Consider the following 23,338-nt stretch of genomic DNA (forward strand, 5'->3'; position numbering starts at 1 on the left):
ATGATGTTTGTTAACCTGGTGATCATGACATCTACTGGGGATGATCAGTATTGCCACTCAGTATTTTGCGTTGACTTGTAGTGCGCAGAAAAAAGGGCGGTGAGCCCCAGCATGAGGGCAACTTGTATACCCTTCTTGACCGTGCCCCATTACCCCTGGCACGCCCAGCAGTTCACTTTTCTGGGGTTATCATTTCACTCACCACAGCATATCCCTGAAAATCTAACGTCTGCAACTCTTTGGTTTTGTTATAGGGAGAAGAGGGAATCCCAGGAGAAGATGGCAGAAAGGTACAGTACCAACTGATACAAGTGTGAGTCAGGTTTGTGTGTGCGCGTGTGTGCGCGTGCGCATGTGCACACGTATGTGTCTGTGTGTAGACCACCCCTTCAGTCATTGTTAGTGAGGCCAAGAGTATGGCTGTTGAAGCTTAAAGACCAAGTGCTCTGCCCGGCCCTGGCTGCCTTTAACAACCTGATGTGGGAGTAAGACAAGGCTAAAGCAGTACACAAAGGCTTGGGTGCATCTTCCATGCGCTCCCTGTGCTCTTTCTGGTTCTCCAGCCTCGCTGCATTAAGCACTGGAATATGGGAGGTGGGTGGGGAAAGCAAAGGGAGACATGCACAGCTTGCGTTCTGTCTCCCTGCCTTGCCCACCTTTATCTTGCCATTGTCTCTGCCAGTTTTCGGGCCAACTATATTGAGCACTATACAGGCAAGCGGAGCATAGGCGGTAGGAGCCACCTGCCCCGCCTCCCTGATGACACAAGATTGGGAAGCCCTTCTTTATGCTGCTGTCCTGGTTCAACATAGCTACCAAAGGGACCAATGGCATGTATTGTACTTTCTGTGAGTCTAGACGCTGCACTTTGCATGCTTGAATGTATTCACTAATACTTATAAGAGGTAAAAATGTAGAGACTCAGTAAAAAGACTGGACTTTATCGAGATGTCTCCCATAGTATGGGGACACAGTGGAGCTATGGTTTAACATGAGCAGCGAGAAACAGCACGGTTCATCACATCCTTTCAATGAAAGAGGCTTGATGTTTGGCTTCCCTAGTCATGACATAATGGAAAGAGAAGTGTCACTACCAGCCTTATTGCATCAGACAGATATACTAAAAATGCATATGACAAAGATCAATATCAACCCAGCCATTGAATGCAGAGTTGGTGCAAATACACGTTCACAACAGGAGTGGCCAGGCTTCTTGGCGTCCCAATAGTGTGTGACATTCAGCAAAATATTTCTGGAAAATATGTCCTTAAGATTTCAATTTGCCAACTGAAAGGACAGTGCAGACATTCCATGGTCTGGCTCCTGTGAGCAGCAGACTGCAGTACACACAAGTGGATGCATTCTGCTACCTTGAGATGTTTACATGAGCTGTAGTATGGCAGGTCTGGACTAGGTAGCACAGAGGTTGCACCAATCACACAGACAGTCAAAGGGGCTCATTATTAGTTCCCCGGTCTGGAAGAAATGCCAGAAAAATGCCAGTAATTCCGGCACCAGCATTTTTCCCGTACTAGGGACCCACAAGTTTGCCGCTGGGGGCAGTGATCTACTGGCAGGCCTGACCTGCTTGGAGTTTAGGCCCCTAAAGGCAAATAAATACCGGAACTACTGGTGCCGGTCGTTCAGTAATTCCAGCAAGCCCATCCCATGGAGTACTATGGGACTCTAATGAATGAGAACTTACCAAAGTCTCTGCTGTCCGTAATATCCCGGTAATACCAGGATATCAGACGACAGAATCAGTAAGGCTGTTTTGCCGGTATCCTGCCAGAATTACCTGCTGGACACCGGCAAAATTGTAACGATGGCCAGAGTATTACACATTTCTGTAAATCTCAATAATGTACTATCGTCTGCCTGACATTGTTATGGTATGGTACGTATGGTAAAGTATTTGTATAATGCACATCACCTTTACGACATCGTGACCGCTCCGCCAGCCTGGAATGAAGCAAATTACTCACAATCGGACGGAAATTGATCGTCCCCCCAGCAACACGCTGCCAGGTCCCAGTATCACATCTCTCGTGTGGTACAGCCGAACCCAACTAGTCCATATTGAGTGTCCTGCTTGCCCCCCCCCCTTATTTTACAGTGACATGCACTAAACCCCTGTGGGGAACGGGGAAGTGGATAAAATAGCAAACTCCAGGTAGCGTGAATGTCTTCATTCTATCTGCTTGACTATCGCTGAATGCCTGCATGACACATACGATTATTTTCAAGACAAATACTTTTTTCACTTCTTGTCTTACTATTCGCGTCTTAGTTTCATCTCTTTACCCGGTTCTCTCTGCTTTGAGGCTTAGAGACCTTTGTTTTCTGTCTTTAAATTATCTTAGTTGCTACTACTTTTGTTTCCAATTTTTTCCTCGTAAACACGTTTCTCGTTTTCTTATTAAAAGCCGACTCTTATTCTAAGCTCAGGGCACCTACTATCTAACTTTGAACCCCAAATAAACTCGAATAAGTACCACCATACCTGTTGCCTTTTTTTCTCAGCGCAGCACTGTTTATCACTACTATATCCTACCGTCTGACTGACTAAAAGTGAATATCAGTCCCAGTTAGCCCGCTGCAGCAAGGATAGAATTACAGCGCATGTACCCCAATATATGACACAGAGTGGCGCACAGGCACTATATTCGCTTTACCTCCACAAACTTATTCTAAAATACCAACTTTCCCAACACTAACCCTAAACACTACGCTACGTCTAATTCTTTTCCTAGAACTTACTTTTCTGTTGGTTAAGTATTTACAGATGTTTCTTTCTTGTTCTTCTCTTTTACTCATTAGTACATGTTTTGCATTAGTAGAATGATGCTTAGTCACTCTTCATTCTATTTACACCCTTCAATGGTCGATTGAAATGTGGGCGCCCATGAAGCAAAACATAAAATCCATGTTAGTTAACCCATTATCACGATCAAAAATATTTTATTGACTTGCTGATAACACAATTAATCACATGTATCTTCAACCATTGTCCACCCTTAGTTTGGCACACTACACTAGCCCTATTTGATGTATTTCAGTGTCACTACCCACGTTTACCAATCCAATATTTACCAAATTAACAAGCATGCACAATGCCAACAGTTTGTGCAGGCTTGGTACAAGCATCTGCCAGGCACTGCCGTAATGGTACCACATGTCCATAAAGGGTTGCAGCTAGCTGTGCATATAATAGCAGTGCCTGGCAAAAGCCTACTACCTATACACGAGCCAAACTGTTGACTACGCCAATACTCATTTTTAACAGGACTTCAGTGAAGGGCATGTATGCTGATTATAAATCAAGTGGCTGAAGGCAGACTTGGTTAAGATATTGTTATTACATCAGCAGCCTGTTTACAGCTCCAATTGACATTAATCCTCCGAAAATAGTTTTGAAATAAAACTGGCAGGCACTTTGAGCACACAGTTTGTTGTTACTGCTTGATAAGCCTAGCTCAAAGAGATTCCTGGAGGATTTATTTTGGGCAGGATGGGGCAGGAAGTGTGTGAAAATGGCTATAGGAGTAGCATGGTCATAGGCAGTCAATGGGTGGGTAAATAACCAAACAAAACGCACAAGCTTTGTGTCCCCCTCATATGCCATCTCTTCAAAGATGTACGCCAATACAATAGTTTCAGCGTTAGCGCCATCTAACAGCCATAACTAAAAAGGTGCCCTGTTCTCTGTAGATCAATCTTGGGAACATGTCACATTTCACAAAAATGAATTTAACAGATGCATTCTGGGATCCAAAGTTTATATAAACAACGTAGTGTCACTCCTAAACTGTGCCTACACTGACACATTTACCCCATGGAATAGCATCATTCACTCATAAGGCAGCACAAGTCGTTGTGTCTTGTACTCTTGGCAGTAGAATGGGGGCTACTGTGGGGAGTACCTAGAGGGTGATGAAGTTGACATTGTTCTGTAGATCACAATTGATCGATTCAGAAGAAAAAGACATGTTCACTGGACATTCCATCATTTCTTGGTTCTCTTGCCCAGCATACGCAGGCAGGTCTGTTGTCCTGGGGTCTCTTTGAGCTAGCTTTATCAAGCAATAACGTCAGAAGATTTTCTGCCACGTTGGTCTCACTGGAATCCTGCTTCCCCCAGAACTTTGTTGCAGGGAGGCCTCTAATTTTTGCTCGAACCCCAAGGCACCACTTCCCACTAGAGTATTGAGATTGCATTTGATGCGTGCCCGTGTATTTCTTGTGAGTGTCTGTTTTAGCGTTTGGACCTTGTTCTTTGGTGAATGGATGCCACCTAAATAAATTCTAACTTTTTCTTCTGTTCTTTGATCATTAGGGAGAGAAGGGAGAGCCGGGTCCCTCTGGAAGAGATGTAAGTAACGAAACATAACTGGAACTCTGCTCCATGGATCTGTATTGTGGGCTGAAAAAGGGCCGGTGCGAAGCCTCCCTTTGACGTCTCTAAATTTGTGCTAAATCAGCACAGCTGGGGAATGTGAAGGTGGATTCATTTTGAGGGCTCAGCTTCATGTTTGTTGTAGATGGAATTAGTTGTTTACAAGAAGAGCGAAATGAAGCAATTGCTACTACCTGTTGCCCGGATGTATGTGTTTACTTTACTTCTTATGCACTCACTTCGCCATACACTCTAAGTGATTCCGCTTAACCGAGGTTGGGTTCTTGCGGTTGTGTAATGCAAGTAGGGTCTGTCCCCTGCCTCAGCCACAGCTGTCTCTATAACAGAGAGAGCCTAGGGTTTGAGGGGAGGACAAGCCTACTAGGTAAAATACTCCAGGGAGGAAAAACCTGATGAAAGCTGATGAAACGACCACAGAAAGATGAAGGATCGAGCTAAACCAGGTCTCCGGTGTGAATCGACGGATGTGAGGCAAAGTAGGCACCTAACGCCGAAAGAGCCACTTAGAGAACAGCGGCAAGGCAAAGTAGAAGCAGGAGAGAGAGGGTACAACCAGGTAAGAGAAGGAGCGAGGCAGAAGTCTGAGACAAGGTAAAGGAAAATTGTGAAGCAATGAAAGAGAGAAGCACAAGTGCAACGGAAAGAAGAGTTGTGATGCACCGAGCGGAATGTCTCTAGCCCGGATATTACTTTCACAAACTTCCTGGTTGAGCTGAACGTACACAATGCGCCTGGGTCGGGATACGTGGTTGCCGGCCATCTTGAAATGGTCGGATCTGGCTTCTCTAGCACCAACATCGCCATAGCGTACATGGATGTGCTCGTCCTGGCAGTCGCATGACATACACTAACTTTATCACTTTTACCTCCCCACCTATTTAGTTCTTCTGTCTCTTCTTCTAAAATGCACTTTGTAAGAGCAAGGGGAGAACCCTGTAGCCTGTAGTCCTCTACATTTAAAACCCATAACCTTCTGCCGGCCCCACCCATGACCACATCCCCAACCTTACAGTAAACTGTAACACTATCACTTGCCTTAAGCCCACCCCTAGCCCTTAACCCTTAGATCTTTCCTTATACGCCCTTATACCTAACCCTTAACTAAAGGCTTGCCCATATCTTGACCCTAATCCTATCTCTAACTTCAAATCTTTTCCTAAACTAAACCCTTATCCTAACTCTAACCCTAATCCTAGCCCCATCGCCCTCTTCTTCTAGCATTCACTTCGGCATTACAATGGAGAGCCCCTGTAAATCCCTCTTTCCTTTCATACCCATATACCTCATTACCCTAGCATATTTTTCGACCCATACCTTTAAATTTAAACCTTAACCAACGCCTTACCCTAAACCTAATGCTAACCCTAATCCTTTCCCTAATCCTAAACCCAAGCTTGACAATGGTAAAATGAAGATGAAGCAAAAGCAAGAAGTAGATGTCTGAAGATGTGAATGTAGACGAGGTAAGTGTTGAAGTGGGTGAAGGAAAGGGCGGGGATTGCTGAGCCTTACTAATGTGTTCACTAGGTGCTGGATTCGATCTCGGACGGGTAAAACATTATGAGGAAAATAAGACATTGCTAGCTCTGACAGACCTGATCTCCTTAATCAATGTGTTGTGTATGTTAATATAATTGTAATCAAAGAGAATAAAATATGCCTTGCTTGAAAATTTGAGAGATTTATACTGTTTGAAACTTTAGTTATATTTCAACACACATCAAATGTCGCTTGTTTTGCAGACCCGTGCTTCCATTCAACAAACAAGACACATTTTTATGTTGAAAAACAAATACTTCCTTTAACAAATAATTCCTCTAACAAATACTTCCTTTACCAAGCAAGATATATTTCTGAAATAGTAAGGGCTGCATTGAAGACTATGTTGTCTACATACAATGGCAATCGTCCATATTAGCAGTCATTGCACGTTACATTAGACACTCTTCCAGGTTCTGGGCTCAATGTCAGCCCAGTTTGTCTCAGTTAATCCTTCTCCGGTCCAGCAGTATGGCACTGCCCTTTCACGCACTGTTCACATTTAACCCAGATCCTGGCATTTCCAGGTTGGTCAGAGTTAGAAAGATCATTATCTATTAAATCCTCCAAGATTAGACAAGTGCAATCAGCACTTAAGTTTCTATTGTCAGCCCCAGATTTGCTGACGGCCCATAAAGTGTATTTGTACACTGACCAGGCACTTATGTTACGTAGGCAATTTTAGTATACTTTTGTGGACTACATGATTTTGATTCTATCTAATGTTTTTATTGTTGTCGCATTTTTATTGTCTGTTCTTTGATGGGGATTTACATTTCCGAAATAGAAATTGTATCACTCACTCTCACTATTTAATCTGGGCTTAAATAGAACAATTTATAAACCTGAGAATCGTTTTGCCATGGGGGGAAGAGACCTTCGTTAGGAATTCAAATCTCCATCAATATTAGTTGGACTATAATCTTATCGCCAGCACCCATACCGATTCTAGCGTGAGGCAGTTGGTCAGATATCTGGATAAAAATGTCCCATAGTTCTGGTTTCCAAGAAGTTAGGAAACAATCGCGACTTGTTATCATGCAATTGTCTTCTCGAAGCTTCTGTTGAATTATTTAAAAAGGTGTATTGCATCGTTCATACAGAATGACTTTAGGACTTTACCTAAAAGACAATGCAAGGCTATACTTGCTATGAATGCTCACAGCCTGATCTTGAATTTGTTGGTGCATAGAAGACTTTTTCAGTGAGCAAGGCACAGGAATAGCTCCAGGTGGGGGTGGGGCATGTGTGTAGTGTTCACTGAAATGGGCTATTTTACTCCCACACTGCATGTTAGAACTTCCTTTAATCTGTTGTTAGTTTCTACCACTCCATTATCATTTTAATGAATTTTTGAATGAGTTGTTGTTGGTGGAATACAACTGAAAATGAGGAACATTTATTTTGCTGCGTTTTGCAAATTCTTAAATGGGGGAGAAAAAAAATGTAAATTAAATTGGTCCTCAAACCAATAATTACAATTCACAGAAGTACTTTCAGTAATAGCTGAAGAAGTAAGGATAACCGGCCACCCATTTTAATTACACCCAACCTGGTAACTAACATCAGATGCTAATCCTGGCATATGAACTGCTAAACCCATTTCAGTGCCTGAGGGGTATGCAACCTGCTGCTCTCCAGATGGTTTGCCTGCCTAGAGCTGATTTGAGTTGTAGTCCAAAACAACTTGAGACCCCCGACTAAACATGCCATTATCGTTTTGGGGTGAAAGAAATGTCCCTACAGTATTAATTAAGACCGGAACAGGAATTGGCATTAGCAGGCACTCTATAGCATCTTATACTATAGAGGCTGGTGTTACCAATGTGTGGGGTAGAACTACTCTGTGCACCTAGCCTAATTCTGTATCTACCGATCGTATAGAAACAACTAACCTGTTACATACACATATCTACTAGTATGATCAAACGCAATATACTAAACTATCCAAGTGATCAAGCCGCTTTTCTGTGCAATTGTCTACCAACAACCAATCACATTTGCTTTGTTTTGAATCACAGGGGCGAGATGGATCGAAAGGTGAACGAGGTGAAACCGGACCCTCTGGGCCTTTAGGATCTCCTGGTGTACCAGGCCTGCCCGGGCATATTGGACCCCCTGGCCAGGTGGGTGAAACTTGAGTGAATCATCTTTGAAGTGAATGTGGACACCCGTTACCTATGTATTTGTTAGAACGTGGAGTGGGGGCAAATGGGTGGAAGGCATCCTTTTATATTTGGTGGACATCTGTAGGAAAATTCCAGTTTTTTGGGCTACTGCAAAGTCAGTCGCCTACATGTTAAGGGGACCGACTGATTGGCATCTAGCAGGGGTTTCGATTCCAATGTCTAATGTCCTGCGTAAAGGGTCTTAGTATGATTGGTGTTGTAATAAATGTGATCATACAGGTCTACCCTAAGGACAATTTCCCTTAGTGTCGTTTTGTATGATATCTCCAGTGTATAGAGCACTTTTCACCTGTAAGGGTGTCTTGGCATTGAGTGGAAAAGGAACACATGGTCCGTGTCTAAAACACTCAGAGTTATTTTGTGAAGTTGTGGCACATTAGGTGGTCCTCAACGGAAATCAGATCTAGACGAAGCGAATTTCAAAGTTGGTTGCGACCGGTGTGCATCAGGGCCTCAAGGGTTGCGTACAGGCAGTCACTGGACGGGTTAAATATGATAATTGGAGCGTCATGGAGACTTTACAGCAATATTGATTGTGGAAAAGTAATTTGTAAGAACACATTATCAAGATGCATAGACCATATGCTCCTTCAATACGCCTCAATCCTGCACTGGAGAAATACCTCAAGCAGGGCAATACGTGCTACCTTGGCGCTAGTCAATAGATGTTTACGAGTATTTAATGCCAATTTCAAGGCTACTATGTCCAATGTGGACAGGTGCCCTCTGTTAAGTCCACTTATCACTCCACAAAGGCAGCCATTTCCCAGAAGGCTATAACTTCGATGAGTGCCAAAATTGAAATGATTATTATCCCTGAGCCAAGCACGAGAGGCAACGTCCAATTGGTAACATCCGAGTATGTTTACGCCTTGCCTGACACATTCATCAGATCTCCAGTTATGCCTTCTCTTGCTTTGCTCCTCTCAGCAATGAACTAACCTTTGCACTCTCAGCCCCGACCCCCTACACATGGCCACCTCATGCCGGTGCTTATCTATCCAAAATCACTTGCTTTTTAAGCTCCTTCTCCTTGTCTGCAAATCTATCCATGGACTGCCCTTTCCCCGGCCCTTACCTGGCTTTATTCTAGTGCTCCCTCCCGCTTCACTCCCAGGCACTTCTCAACCCTACTATCCATGGCCACCCTGCACCGCCTCTTTCCTCCGCCTCCTCGCACCTCGAGTCCCAATCTCTCTTTTGTAGAAAATCAAGCTCTTCCATCCAGACAATAACCTCCACATTGCAGGCCCTTGCTCTTTCTCACTTGGATGGTGGAAATGCTCTGTTCACCGGCCTTCCCATCTCCACCCTGGCACCAATGGGATGCGGCCTCAATGCCACAGCCTCCCAATTAAAGGCCCCCACATAATGCCCACACTCATTGAACTACATTGCCTTCAAGAGCAGCTGCACCATTTACAAAGCCGTCACTTTGCATGCTCCCTCCTACCGAGCTGACAAGGTCATGTCACTTTGCATGCTCGCTCCTACGTAGCTGACAAGGTCACGTCACTTTGCATGCCAAGGTCATGTCACTTTGCATGCTCGCTCCTACCTAGCTGACAAGGTCACGTCACTTTGCATGCTCGCTCCTACCGAGCTGACAAGGTCAGGTCACTTTGCATGCTCCCTCCTACCTAGCTGACAAGGTCACGTCACTTTGCATGCTCGCTCCTACCGAGCTGACAAGGTCATGTCACTTTGCATTCTCGCTCCTACGTAGCTGACAAGGTCACGTCACTTTGCATGCCAAGGTCATGTCACTTTGCATGCTCGCTCCTACCTAGCTGACAAGGTCATGTCACTTTGCATGCTCGCTCCTACCGAGCTGACAAGGTCAGGTCACTTTGCATGCTCCCTCCTACCGAGCTGACAAGGTCATGTCACTTTGCATGCTCGCTCCTACGTAGCTGACAAGGTCACGTCACTTTGCATGCCAAGGTCATGTCACTTTGCATGCTCGCTCCTACCTAGCTGACAAGGTCACGTCACTTTGCATGCTCGCTCCTACCGAGCTGACAAGGTCACGTCACTTTGCATGCTCGCTCCTACGGAGCTGACAAGGTCGCGTCACTTTACATGCTCCCTCCTACCGAGCTGAGAAGGTCACGTCACTTTGCATACTCCCTCCTACCTAGGTGTCAAAGTCACCTCACTTTGCATGCTCACTCGTACCGAGCTGACAAGGTCACGTCACTTTGTATGCTCCCTCCTACCGAGCTGACAAGGTCACGTCACTTTGCATGCTCCCTCCTACCTAGCTGACAAGGTAACGATCTCTGGTGGCCACAAGAAGCCAGGTCCTGTCCAGATTATAGCTGCAAAAATGGAAAAAAGAAAATAATAGGAAACCGGCTTTCTGGAACTACACCTCAGACCGGTCAACATGAGACGCGTACCCACTCTCTTACAATACATAAAGGTGTCCAAAACCCTCTTCTTTAAGGAGCACCGTAGACACCCACAATCCCACCCGCCAGCCGATTCCACCGCACTCCTAATAACTGCCTGCATTCCTAGAAACCCATTTTCCTAAAGAGCTCCACTGATTCTCGAAACAAGGTCTGTGCTCAATAAATACTCACAATAAAAGAATGTTTTGTCCTGCAATGTGCCCATTTCCGGTTTTACACCGCTCTCTATCACGTCCTGGGTTAATAGACAACCCACTCGTCAGAGGCCTTGCTAGGGGGGGTTACGGGGCACTAGCCGCAGGTCTTTTGGTTGTAGCCCCGGATAGAAGCTCAGGGGATACAACCAAAAGGCTAGCTAGCCACAAATTCCAACAGCCCTGACATTAGCATAGCCCCAGATCTTTTCCAGACCTAGCAACACTCCTGCCACTCGCATCGCTCCTGTGCAAAGCACCCTAAAAATTGAATGCTATAGATAAAATGCCCCTGCAGTGTACTTCCAGGCAAAGTACTCTCCACCACCATTAACGAAATGCAAAGATGCAAATAAAATCAGTCTGCAGAAGCCAGCTTGTTTTCGAGTTTGGTTTGAAGGGTTTGAGAAGAGAGCAGCTGTGCTGCAGACCTCGGTTAGGCGCTCACATCATCTTTACTTTGCATTGTTTTCACTGTGATCTCTATTGTGTGCCAGAACTCTAAATATCTCATGCCCAAGCCATACTGAGGTCCCAGGTTATGGCATTTTCTGGGTATGTCCAGACGTGGGTCTCTTGCCCGTTGCGCCATAGGGAAACAAGCTGCACCTCACTGAGAAGGCCCAACAAGGCCGAAACATGGCTGAGGCTGCTTTTGTTTCCCGTGCAGATGGGACCTAGCCTAACAGTTCGGACTGGGCTGCTACCATTGGTGGCAGTACCTGACTGCTTTGCATATGTCTGGACCCCTTTTGCAATGGCGCAGATGGGCTAAAAAATGGTAGTGTGGAAGGTTGACCAGAGCAATGCCAGTGGTTCAGATTCATTCAAAACCTTCTACCCATCACTTTTTTGGTTATAGTTTGTTTCACTATGTGAGAGAGGGTATGCCCAGACGTGGGTCCCTTGCTCACTGCACCTCACTGAGGAGGCCAAACAAGGCTGAAACATGTCTGCGGTGGCTTGTGTTTTCATGCAGAGGGAACCTGGCCTAGAAGGTCAGGCTGGGCTGCTACCACTGGTGGCAGTACTTGACTGATTTGCATATGGCTGGACCCCCTTTGCAATGGGGCAGACAGGCTAAAACACAGTGATGTGGAAGGTTGTCCAGAGCTATGCCAGTGGTTCAGATTTATTCAAAGCCTTCCACCCATCACTTTTTAGGTTGTAGTATGGCATTTTCCGTCCCATACCAAAAAACCCAATCCGTGGTCATTATTTTCAGAGTCGGTAAAAATACAGCAAAACCTCATACTCGCCACTGCGATAGAACAGCATTTTAATTAATTGCCTTGAACATCTCAGTTCAGCCTGCAGGGTATCACGGCACAATGACCCGGCCCATGAACCTTACGCTTAGAAACTAGAGGGACCTGATGCAAAGCGCAAAACATGACCTTCTTGTTTTGTGATCAAGCATTATTTCTCGGATGGTCTTAGCTAATGCATCTATAACCATAGAAAACCTTTTAATTTTTAGTTATTTGATGCACAACAAATCCTGCCAAAATTAAATGTTAAGCACTTCGTAGCATAAAGGTACTTCAACGCTTTATTTAGTAGAACATTGCCCCCAAATGCACACTTTTGTTAATGCAGGCTATGTAGTTGGCGTCCGGGATTCATAAAAGATCTGCATACTGTGCGTGATCTGTGTTTTTAATTGCTTGGTTGTTTATGCAGCGCCAACTGTAAGCAGAGAGAAAACGGAGCATAAGAAGGGGATTCAGAAAATACAAACTGTTGCAGCAAACAAGATGCACCACACCCTCTTACATGCATCGACTGAGCACTGGCAAGGCCAAATAGCATTTTCCATGGGATGGAGTCCACTCAGGAGGGTCTGGAATCCAGACATAGACCCTTAGTCTCTGTGCCTAGAGTGGCGAGACACCAAAGCCAGACCTCTGCTCAGAGGAGAACTGCCTTGCACTTCAGTGATGGACTGCCCTTGTGCGTGAGACTAAACTTATATACCAATGGGTATGTGGGCGTGCTCTGGATAGCTTGTATACATGTGATGGCTTATAAAACACCAAATAAATAAGTGTTCACCTTTGGTGATGCACATTGAGGTGAAAAGACAGATTACCGTTATCAATTTAGGGTAAACCCCAAAGCATTTAAGAACTTGTCATAGACACAAGGAGCAAGGCACTCGCCATCCCACAGAATAGGTTATTTTGGCCCTGTTCGTTCCCAGAAGAGGGGTTCTACCAGATCATTGCTACATTCAGTCTAAGGGACTGCTTCATAGAAGATGCGCAAAACTCCTGCAATGTCCCTGGTGCCAAAAATGACTTGTGGAATTCAATGGGAAAAGTAACCCAATGCGCAAAGAAACTCGATTTACCTCTGGAACTCCCCAACACACCCCCACGCGAAGTGAATCCAGCCACATATACCAACCTTTCGCTGTCTTCATCAGCAAAAAAATCAAGTACCCCAGCAATATTGCAGGCCATCCCCACGAAACCAAGGCAGCACCCCGGCAACACTGCGTATGGGTCCCATAACCCAAGACTGCACCTTGACAGAATGCGTACCATTTTCCTTAGCTCAAGTCAGCCCTTAGCAATTCTGCATGCAAACCCCCATAAATCAAGCCTGCACTTGCTAATCTGCATACGAGCACCCCTTACTGCTATCGGCACCCCAACTGCGTGCATGCACCCCTAAATTCCTGATCGTACCTTACCTTTGCGCATTGATTTCTATGAGATTGGTACTTTACGCGTCCTTTCAGGTGGCGGTGTGATCGCGAGCTTTGGGTGCTTCTTTCCCCACGTGACATAATACGTCATATCCATGAATATGCTTGTGTTTGTGCATTGCTGGCATACAATGTCTTTGCCTAATCCTTCCCTCGACACGCCCATGTTATTCCTTGTCCTTCCTCATTCTTCTTGGGGAATTGGAAATATGCATGTTCCGCCACCTATTTATTTCCTTGCATTGGCTCATCTCACACTTTGCAGGGAGAGTCGCACAGAGCACCCCACAGCACGCAAAGACATGATGGATCTGCGCTAAGTCCCCGCAAGGTCCCGGAAAACCATGCAAAGTTGATTCCATGAAGCGATGTAAGGAGTTTGGCGTGCTGAAAAGTGTGCAAAGTCACTTTTTGGCACGCAAAACATTCTGTAACTCAGGCCCTAAATGTCTTAGTTCCCTCCTATGAAAGTGTAGCTGTTAAGTCTTATTTTATATTTTATTTATTTATTGGTCATTTATATAGCGCCTATACACTTAACAAACGTTTCAAAGCGCTCCAACGCAGGGAGAAGGAGTAGTTAAGCAAAAATTAACATTCTTAATAGGCATTGGAACATTCAGAACGGGCAAGTGCTATGCATTTATAGGTAGAACATGGAACAAGGAGGAATACAAAACTGTTTACAACATATTACATAATTAATGTACAGGCCGGGCGATCATTGCAATAATGCAAGAGCTATACATAAAGGAATGAGAGAGGGGGCGAGGCAGTGGAGGGTAAGACGAACAGAGCAATGTGACAATCGTACGTGCCTGACAGCGAACGTTGCTGATCGGGATAAGTGCATGAGGCATGTAGAAGGAAAGGAGATTTCCCTTTAATTGAAAACATGTTTCACATGACAATTAACAGCCTATACTATAGATTCCGAACAAGGTGCTGATAGCCATCTAGATTGTTTGAGCTGTCATCATCGCCTAGGATAATTGCTCCTCTCTTGTGGTTATTATCCGAGATAATGAAATTCACGCTGTGTAGGATGCTGAATTGTGCATTTCTAGTGGGGGTGTATAGATGTCTGCTTGGGCAGGGTAGTTGGGGATGCAATATGTTCAGGCTGTTTAGAATGCTGATTTGTGCATTTCTAGTGGGGGTGTATAGATGTCTGCTTGTGCAGGGTAGTTGGGGATGTAATATGTTCAGACTGTGTAGGATGCTGAATTGTGCGTTTCTAGTGGGGGTGTATAGATGTCTGCTTGGTCAGGGTAGTTGGGGAAGTAATATGTTCAAGCTGTTTAGAATGCTGAATTGTGCATTTCTAGTGGGGGTGTATAGATATCTGCTTGGGCAGGGTAGATGGGGATGCAATACGTTCAGGCTGTGTAGGATGCTGAATTGTGCATTTCTAGTGGGGGTGTATAGCTGTCTGCTTGGGGAGGGTAGATGGGGATGCAATATGTTGAGGCTGTGTAGGATGCTGAATTGTGCATTTCTAGTGGGGGTGTATAGGTGTCTGCTTGGGCAGGGTAGATGGGGATGCAATATGTTCAGGCTGTTTAGAATGCTGAATTGTGCATTTCTAGTGGGGGTGTATAGATGTCTGCTGGGGCGGGGTAGTTGGGATGTAATATGTTCAAGTTGTTTAGAATGCTGAATTGTGCATTTCTAGTGGGGGTGTATAGATGTCTGCTGGGGCAGTGTAATTGGGGATGTAATATGTTCAGGCTGTGTAGGATGCTGAATTGTGCATTTCTAGTGGGGGTGTATAGATGTCTGCTTGGGCAGGGTAGTTGGGGATGTAATATGTTCAGGCTGTGTAGGATGCTGAATTGTGCATTTCTAGTGGGGGTGTATAGATGTCTGCTTGGGCAGGGTAGATGGGGATGTAATATGTTTAGGCTGTTGAATTGTGCATTTCTAGTCGGGGTGTATAGATGTCTGCTTGGGCAGGGTAGATGGGGATGCAATATGTTCAGGCTGTTTAGAATGCTGAATTGTGCATTTCTAGTGGGGGTGTATAGATGTCTGCTTGGGCAGGGTAGTTGGGGATGTAATATGTTTAGGCTGTTGAATTGTGCATTTCTAGTGGGGGTGTATAGATGTCTGCTTGGGCAGGGTAGTTGGTGATGCAATATGTTCAGACTATTTAGAATGCTGAATTGTGCATTTCTAGTGTGGGTGTATAGCTGTCTGCTTGGGGAGGGTAGATGGGGATGCAATATGTTCAGGCTGTGTAGGATGCTGAATTGTGCATTTCTAGTGGGGGTGTATAGCTGTCTGCTTGGGGAGGGTAGATGGGGATGCAATATGTTCAGGCTGTGTAGGATGCTGAATTGTGCATTACTAGTGGGGGTGTATAGCTGTCTGCTTGGGCAGGGTAGATGGGGATGCAATATGTTCAGACTGTTTAGAATGCTGAATTGTGCATTTCTAGTGGGGGTGTATAGATGTCTACTGGGGCGGTGTAGTTGGGATGTAATATGTTCAAGCTGTTTAGAATGCTGAATTGTGCATTTCTAGTGGGGGTGTATAGATGTCTGCTGGGGCAGTGTAATTGGGGATGTAATATGTTCAGGCTGTGTAGGATGCTGAATTGTGCATTTCTAGTGGGGGTGTATAGATGTCTGCTTGGGCAGGGTAGTTGGGGATGTAATATGTTCAGCCTGTTTAGAATGCTGTATTGTGCATTTCTAGTGGGGGTGTATAGATGTCTGCTTGGGCAGGGTAGTTGGGGATGTAATATGTCAGGCTGTGTAGGATGCTGTATTTTGCATTTCTAGTGGGGGTGTATAGATGTCTGCTTGGGCAGGGTAGTTGGGGATGTAATATGTTCTGGCTGTTTAGAATGCTGAATTGTGCATTTCTAGTGGGGTTGTATAGATGTCTGCTTGGGCAGTGTAGTTGGGGATGCAATATGTTCAGGCCGTTTAGAATGCTGAATTGTGCATTTCTAGTGGGGGTGTATAGATGTCTGCTGGGGCAGTGTAATTGGGGATGTAATATGTTCAGACTGTGTAGGATGCTGAATTGTGCATTTCTAGTGGGGGGTGTATAGATGTCTGCTTGGGCAGGGTAGTTGGTGATGCAATATGTTTAGGCTATTTAGAATGCTGAATTGTGCATTTCTATTGGGGGTGTATAGCTGTCTGCTTGGGGAGGGTAGATGGGGATGCAATATGTTCAGGCTGTGTAGGATGCTGAATTGTGCATTTCTAGTGGGGGTGTATAGATGTCTGCTTGGGAGGGTAGATGGGGATGCAATATGTTCAGGCTGTGTAGTATGCTGAATTGTGCATTTCTAGTGGGGGTGTATAGCTGTCTGCTTGGGCAGGGTAGATGGGGATGCAATATGTTCAGGCTGTTTAGAATGCTGAATTGTGCATTTCTAGTGGGGGTGTATAGATGTCTGCTGGGGCAGGGTAGTTTGGGATGTAATATGGTCAGGCTGTTTAGAATGCTGAATTGTGCATTTCTAGTGGGGGTGTATAGATATCTGCTTGGGCAAGGTAGTTGGGGATGCAATATGTTCAGGCTGTTTAGAATGCTGTATTGTGCATTTCTAGTGGGGGTGTATGGATGTCTGCTTGGGCAGGGTAGTTGGGGATGTAATATGTTCAGGCTGTGTAGGATGCTGAATTGTGCATTTCTAGTGGGGGTGTGTAGATGTCTGCTTGGGCAGGGTAGTTGTGGATGTAATATGTTCAAGCTGTTTAGAATGCTGAATTGTGCATTTCTAGTGGGGGTGTGTAGATGTCTGCTTCGGCAGGGTAGTTGGGGATGTAATATGTTCAAGCTGTTTAGAATGCTGAATTGTGCATTTCTAGTGGGGGTGTATAGATGTCTGCTTGGGCAGGGTAGTTGGGGATGTAATATGTTCAGGCTGTTTAGGATGCTGAATTGTGCGTTTCTAGTGGGGGTGTATAGATGTCTGCTTGGGCAGGGTAGTTGGGATGTAATATGTTCAGACTGTGTAGGATGCTGAATTGTGCATTTCTAGTGGGGGTGTATAGATCTCTGCTTCGGCAGGGTAGTTGGGATGTAATATGTTCAAGCTGTTTAGAATGCTGAATTGTGCATTTCTAGTGGGGGTGTATAGATGTCTGCTGGGGCAGTGTAATTGGGGATGCAATATGTTCAGGCTGTGTAGGATGCTGAATTGTGCATTTCTAGTGGGGGTGTATAGATGTCTGCTTGGGCAGGGTAGTTGGGGATGTAATATGTTCTGGCTGTTTAGAATGCTGAATTGTGCATTTCTAGTGGGGTTGTATAGATGTCTGCTTGGGCAGTGTAGTTGGGGATGCAATATGTTCAGGCCGTTTAGAATGCTGAATTGTGCATTTCTAGTGGGGGTGTATAGATGTCTGCTGGGGCAGTGTAATTGGGGATGTAATATGTTCAGACTGTGTAGGATGCTGAATTGTGCATTTCTAGTGGGGGGTGTATAGATGTCTGCTTGGGCAGGGTAGTTGGTGATGCAATATGTTTAGGCTATTTAGAATGCTGAATTGTGCATTTCTAGTGGGGGTGTATAGCTGTCTGCTTGGGGAGGGTAGATGGGGATGCAATATGTTCAGGCTGTGTAGGATGCTGAATTGTGCATTTCTAGTGGGGGTGTATAGATGTCTGCTTGGGAGGGTAGATGGGGATGCAATATGTTCAGGCTGTGTAGTATGCTGAATTGTGCATTTCTAGTGGGGGTGTATAGCTGTCTGCTTGGGCAGGGTAGATGGGGATGCAATATGTTCAGGCTGTTTAGAATGCTGAATTGTGCATTTCTAGTGGGGGTGTATAGATGTCTGCTGGGGCAGGGTAGTTGGGGATGCAATATGGTCAGGCTGTTTAGAATGCTGAATTGTGCATTTCTAGTGGGGGTGTATAGATATCTGCTTGGGCAAGGTAGTTGGGGATGCAATATGTTCAGGCTGTTTAGAATGCTGTATTGTGCATTTCTAGTGGGGGTGTATGGATGTCTGCTTGGGCAGGGTAGTTGGGGATGCAATATGTTCAGGCTGTGTAGGATGCTGAATTGTGCATTTCTAGTGGGGGTGTGTAGATGTCTGCTTGGGCAGGGTAGTTGTGGATGTAATATGTTCAAGCTGTTTAGAATGCTGAATTGTGCATTTCTAGTGGGGGTGTGTAGATGTCTGCTTCGGCAGGGTAGTTGGGGATGTAATATGTTCAAGCTGTTTAGAATGCTGAATTGTGCATTTCTAGTGGGGGTGTATAGATGTCTGCTTGGGCAGGGTAGTTGGGGATGTAATATGTTCAGGCTGTGTAGGATGCTGAATTGTGCGTTTCTAGTGGGGGTGTATAGATGTCTGCTTGGGCAGGGTAGTTGGGATGTAATATGTTCAGACTGTGTAGGATGCTGAATTGTGCATTTCTAGTGGGGGTGTATAGATCTCTGCTTCGGCAGGGTAGTTGGGATGTAATATGTTCAAGCTGTTTAGAATGCTGAATTGTGCATTTCTAGTGGGGGTGTATAGATGTCTGCTTAGCCGGTCAAGTGGCACAGCGAGTAGAGCGCCCGCTTTGACACCCGTGCAGAGCCTGTTAACGCAGGTTCGAATCCCGGCGGGGCCAAACTCAGCCTTTCATCCTTCCGAGGTCGATAAATGAGCACCACACACCGTGGGTAATAATAAGCAGCGCTCAGATACCTGAGGGTTTGTAGCGCTATATAAAAGCCTAATTATTATTATTATTATTATTATTATAGATGTCTGCTGGGGCAGTGTAATTGGGGATGCAATATGTTTAGGCTGTGTAGGATGCTGAATTGTGCATTTCTAGTGGGGGTGTATAGATGTCTGCTTGGGCAGGGTAGTTGGGATGTAATATGTTCAAGCTGTTTAGAATGTTGAATTGTGCGTTTCTAGTGGGGGTGTATAGATGTCTGCTTGGGCAGGGTAGTTGGGGATGTAATATGTTCAGGCTGTGTAGGATGATGAATTGTGCGTTTCTAGTGGGGGTGTATAGATGTCTGCTTGGGCAGGGTAGTTGGGATGTAATATGTTCAGGCTCTGTAGGATGCTGAATTGTGCATTTCTAGTGGGGATGTATAGATGTCTGCTTGGGCAGGGTAGTTGGGGATGTAATATGTTCAGGCTGTGTAGGATGCTGAATTGTGCATTTCTAGTGGGGGTGTATAGATGTCTGCTTGGGCAGGGTAGTTGGGGATGTAATATGCTCAGGCTGTGTAGGATGCTGAATTGTGCATTTCTAGTGGGGGTGTATAGATGTCTGCTTGGGCAGGGTAGTTGGGATGTAATATGTTCAAGCTGTTTAGAATGCTGAATTGTGCATTTCTAGTGGGGGTGTATAGATGTCTGCTGGGGCAGTGTAATTGGGGATGTAATATGTTCAGGCTGTGTAGGATGCTAAATTGTGCATTTCTAGTGGGGGTGTATAGATGTCTGCTTGGGCAGGGTAGTTGGGGATGTAATATGTTCAAGCTGTTTAGAATGCTGAATTGTGCATTTCTAGTGGGGGTGTATAGATGTCTGCTGGGGCAGTGTAATTGGGGATGTAATATGTTCAGGCTGTTTCGAATGCTGAATTGTGCATTTCTAGTGGGGGTGTATAGCTGTCTGCTTGGGCAGGGTAGATGGGGATGCAATATGTTCAGGCTGTTTAGAATGCTAAATTGTGCATTTCTAGTGGGGGTGTATAGATGTCTGCTGGGGCAGTGTAATTGGGGATGTAATATATATTTTCTTTTTCAAACTGTGGTGTATTGCCTTGTTGGTTGAGCTGCAGGGCTGGGAAATATCCTTCTGAACTTGTAATTGCTTAGAGTTAATGACGTGCCTTGCAATCATGAGGATCAATGATGTCTAGGTATGAAGTATGAGAGCTGGTTCTCACCTGCTTGAGATCTGACCGACAGTAATTGTATTTTTTGGTTATTGCAGGGTATCCCAGGTTTAGCTGGCTCTCCGGGAGCAAAGGTAAGAAACTGTATTTTAAATAAAAAAAGCAAATTATGACATTTTGGGAATTGGATGGAACGAAAATATCTCGGCGATTAGGGTGCTATGGCCTATTTTAGGCCTGGTCTTGTCTCAGATGAGTGCCAGTGGGTATAATTAACTCAGAGCCTTCCATCCATCACTTGTAGTCGATCTCAGGGTCTCCTAGCTCTACAGGCTGGGATACTATATTGTTTCCTATGTGGTGTTGATTGTGCAGAAGACATTCTAAATGTTGCCTGACAGGTGAGTACCATGAAGCTTGAGCAGTCTGGCACGTGTCAGCTTTTTCCTGGCACGTGACTGGAGGCCCTGTAAGGCCAGGAGGGTTTGAAGAGTCAGTCACAAGCCCCATATTGTTCAATAATAGTTTGCAGTCTATGGGACAACTGATGGCGAGCTGGTTAGATAGAGATGTCCATTTTTTTATTTGAGATAAGTTGGGTGCTGCTTAGAAATGACTAGATTACTCAGACTGCAGAGTGTTACAGGAACTGGTAATGAATCAAAATTTCTAGTCACTAAATCTTGCGCACCTTACAGTGTTTTTTCACAACAATGGTTAATAAGATACTTCAAACTTGATATAATTGTCAAAAAGAAACCAGTTTATTTACTTCAAAAGATATTGGAAGCAATAGGCGTATGGAATTTGCCACTGGAAGAGAGGCCTCGTTACCTCGCAAAGCCTTGGGTACAGGAGGTCAGAGACTTGTCAAGCATGTTGAGCCAGTTTAGCAGTCGCCAACATGTCCTTTGAAGCACAGGCATGCTTAGAAAGACGATTGAGTCATGAGAGCGCCCAACATTGTGCGAGAAGGCCAACACCTTTACACGAGATTGCAGAATCGGCTCCATTTTCACTGTGCTGAAGAAATTAGCTAGTATATGTAAAAATGGCTGATCAGCCGATGAAAGATCAACTCATTTTGCACTGCTATGACTCCAAAATGCAAGAAGCACCATGGCGAAGAACATTCCATGCACTCAATGATCAAAGACACCCTGGTGCTCCGATGCTGTACAGCGCACATCTCATCTTGCCAATACACAATTCAACGAGACAACACGTGAATGTTTCCAGTGTAACTGTCTTGTGTGTTGTTCCGGGGGCAGTGACTTATGCAGGGTTGGCATGAAGTACGAGCACACACACACATAATGATCATAGTTTAAGGTAATGGGGTGACCAATCAGATTCCAGGAGTACCACGCGTCACCCCAGGTCACTCCCTGGACACACCACTGGTTCCGTGGTTGAACAACTTACTTGTTATTTGCACATTACATTTTCGAACAGCGAATCCTCCACTTTCATAAAGTGTGTGATGCCTCGCCTGGCGGAATGGTAACTGCCCTAGTGACCGCTACGTCTCTTGCCAGTACAGAGCAAAGGTATTCTGCTCCTTTAGCTTCCTGTTTGCTCCATTTTTCTCAATCGCGAAAGCCTGACACTCTGTGAGGTACCGTTCTAGGTGCAAAGAGGTGAAGCGGTGCAGTGGCGGCGAGTGAGGTTTGCCGGCTCAAGGTGGGGTGCGGCTGCACAAGGGCTCAGCAAATAAAGGGCAACTTGCCTCCAGCTCAGTGTCATGCCCGGCGTGATTCTTTAATAGGCGATGGGCTAGACCGATATTTAAGTTTTCATGACAATGAGCTGGTCCTTAAACACACTTACAAGAAAAGCAGCGGAAGAGCCGAACAGCAAATGAGACCCCTGCTGTTCCGCATTTGTGGTGGGTTGGTGCGATAAGTGACGGTCCTGAGTCTAAAGACTCAGGGATGCTCACAGGCGAGCAATGGGGTCACCTCCTCTGTATTTATCACAGGTGCTTTCCAGAAGCAGCAGGGTGGCAGTTATATGCCAGGCCCATCTCTGCCCCCCACAGCCCCTCATACATATAGCACTGTTTACGACGACATCCGCTAATTAGCCAGCTACATGAAAAATAGCCGAAAAATCATCACTAAACCTAAAACCCAGTTTGCAAACCTCTGAGGTAGGTATGGCAACAGAGCTAATTTCAAGGTATTGTTTATTACATTAGAAAAGTACATATTCTGAGAGTTTTTACCCTCCTAAACATTTGCATTATAGAAGTATTTCTAGGAAGCATTCTATAATGCGGTCAGAATGTTGGGGAGGGTGGAGCGGGGCGGATGAACCGAAAAACCTCCCACAGGGCGCTGGCAAACCGGGCGCCGGCATTAAGTGGAGCATTGAAGTGGAGGCTAGAGTGGAAGACAGGACTGAAGCCCTATCCCCAGATTTGCTTTTGGCTTTACAGCAAAAAGCATTTTTAAGATTCAAAAAATGTGTCAGCGACAATATCAAAGATGTGTCAGCAACAATACCAAAAATGTGTCGGCGACAATACCAAAAATGTGTCAGCGACAATACCAAAAATGTATCAGCGACAATATCAAAAATGTGTCAGCGACAATACCAAAAATGTGTCTGCGACAATATCAAAAATGTGTCGGCGACAATACCAAAAATGTGTCTGTGACAATACCAAAAATGTATCAGCGACAATATCAAAAATGTGTCAGCGACAATACCAAAAATGTGTCAGCGACAATACCAAAAATGTGTCTGTGACAATATCAAAAATGTGTCAGCGACAATACCAAAGATGTGTCGGCAACAATACCAAAAATGTGTCTGCGACAATATCAAAAATGTCTCGGCGACAATACCAAAAATGTATCAGCGACAATATCAAAAATGTGTCAGCGACAATACCAAAAATGTGTCAGCGACAATATCAAAGATGTGTCGGCAACAATACCAAAAATGTGTCGGCGACAATACCAAAAATGTGTCAGCGACAATACCAAAAATGTGTCTGTGACAATACCAAAAATGTATCAGCGACAATATCAAAAATGTGT

At 45.0% G+C, this 23,338-nt stretch overlaps 1 protein-coding gene across 1 annotated transcript in view; it reads left to right on the forward strand.

Moving 5' to 3' along the window:
• The window catches only part of COL7A1 (collagen type VII alpha 1 chain), a 782,081-nt gene that overhangs the window by 498,422 nt on the left and 260,321 nt on the right, over positions 1-23,338 (forward strand). Inside the window, exons 70-73 of the mRNA XM_069646196.1 lie at positions 255-290; positions 4,337-4,372; positions 7,978-8,082; positions 20,390-20,425. Coding sequence (XP_069502297.1) covers positions 255-290; positions 4,337-4,372; positions 7,978-8,082; positions 20,390-20,425 — 213 coding nt within the window. The remainder of the gene's footprint in view (positions 1-254; positions 291-4,336; positions 4,373-7,977; positions 8,083-20,389; positions 20,426-23,338) is intronic.

Source organism: Ambystoma mexicanum, chromosome 2p (genome assembly GCF_040938575.1).
Source record: "Ambystoma mexicanum isolate Mex_15411 chromosome 2p, UKY_AmexF1_1, whole genome shotgun sequence".
Lineage (NCBI taxonomy): Eukaryota > Metazoa > Chordata > Amphibia > Caudata > Ambystomatidae > Ambystoma > Ambystoma mexicanum.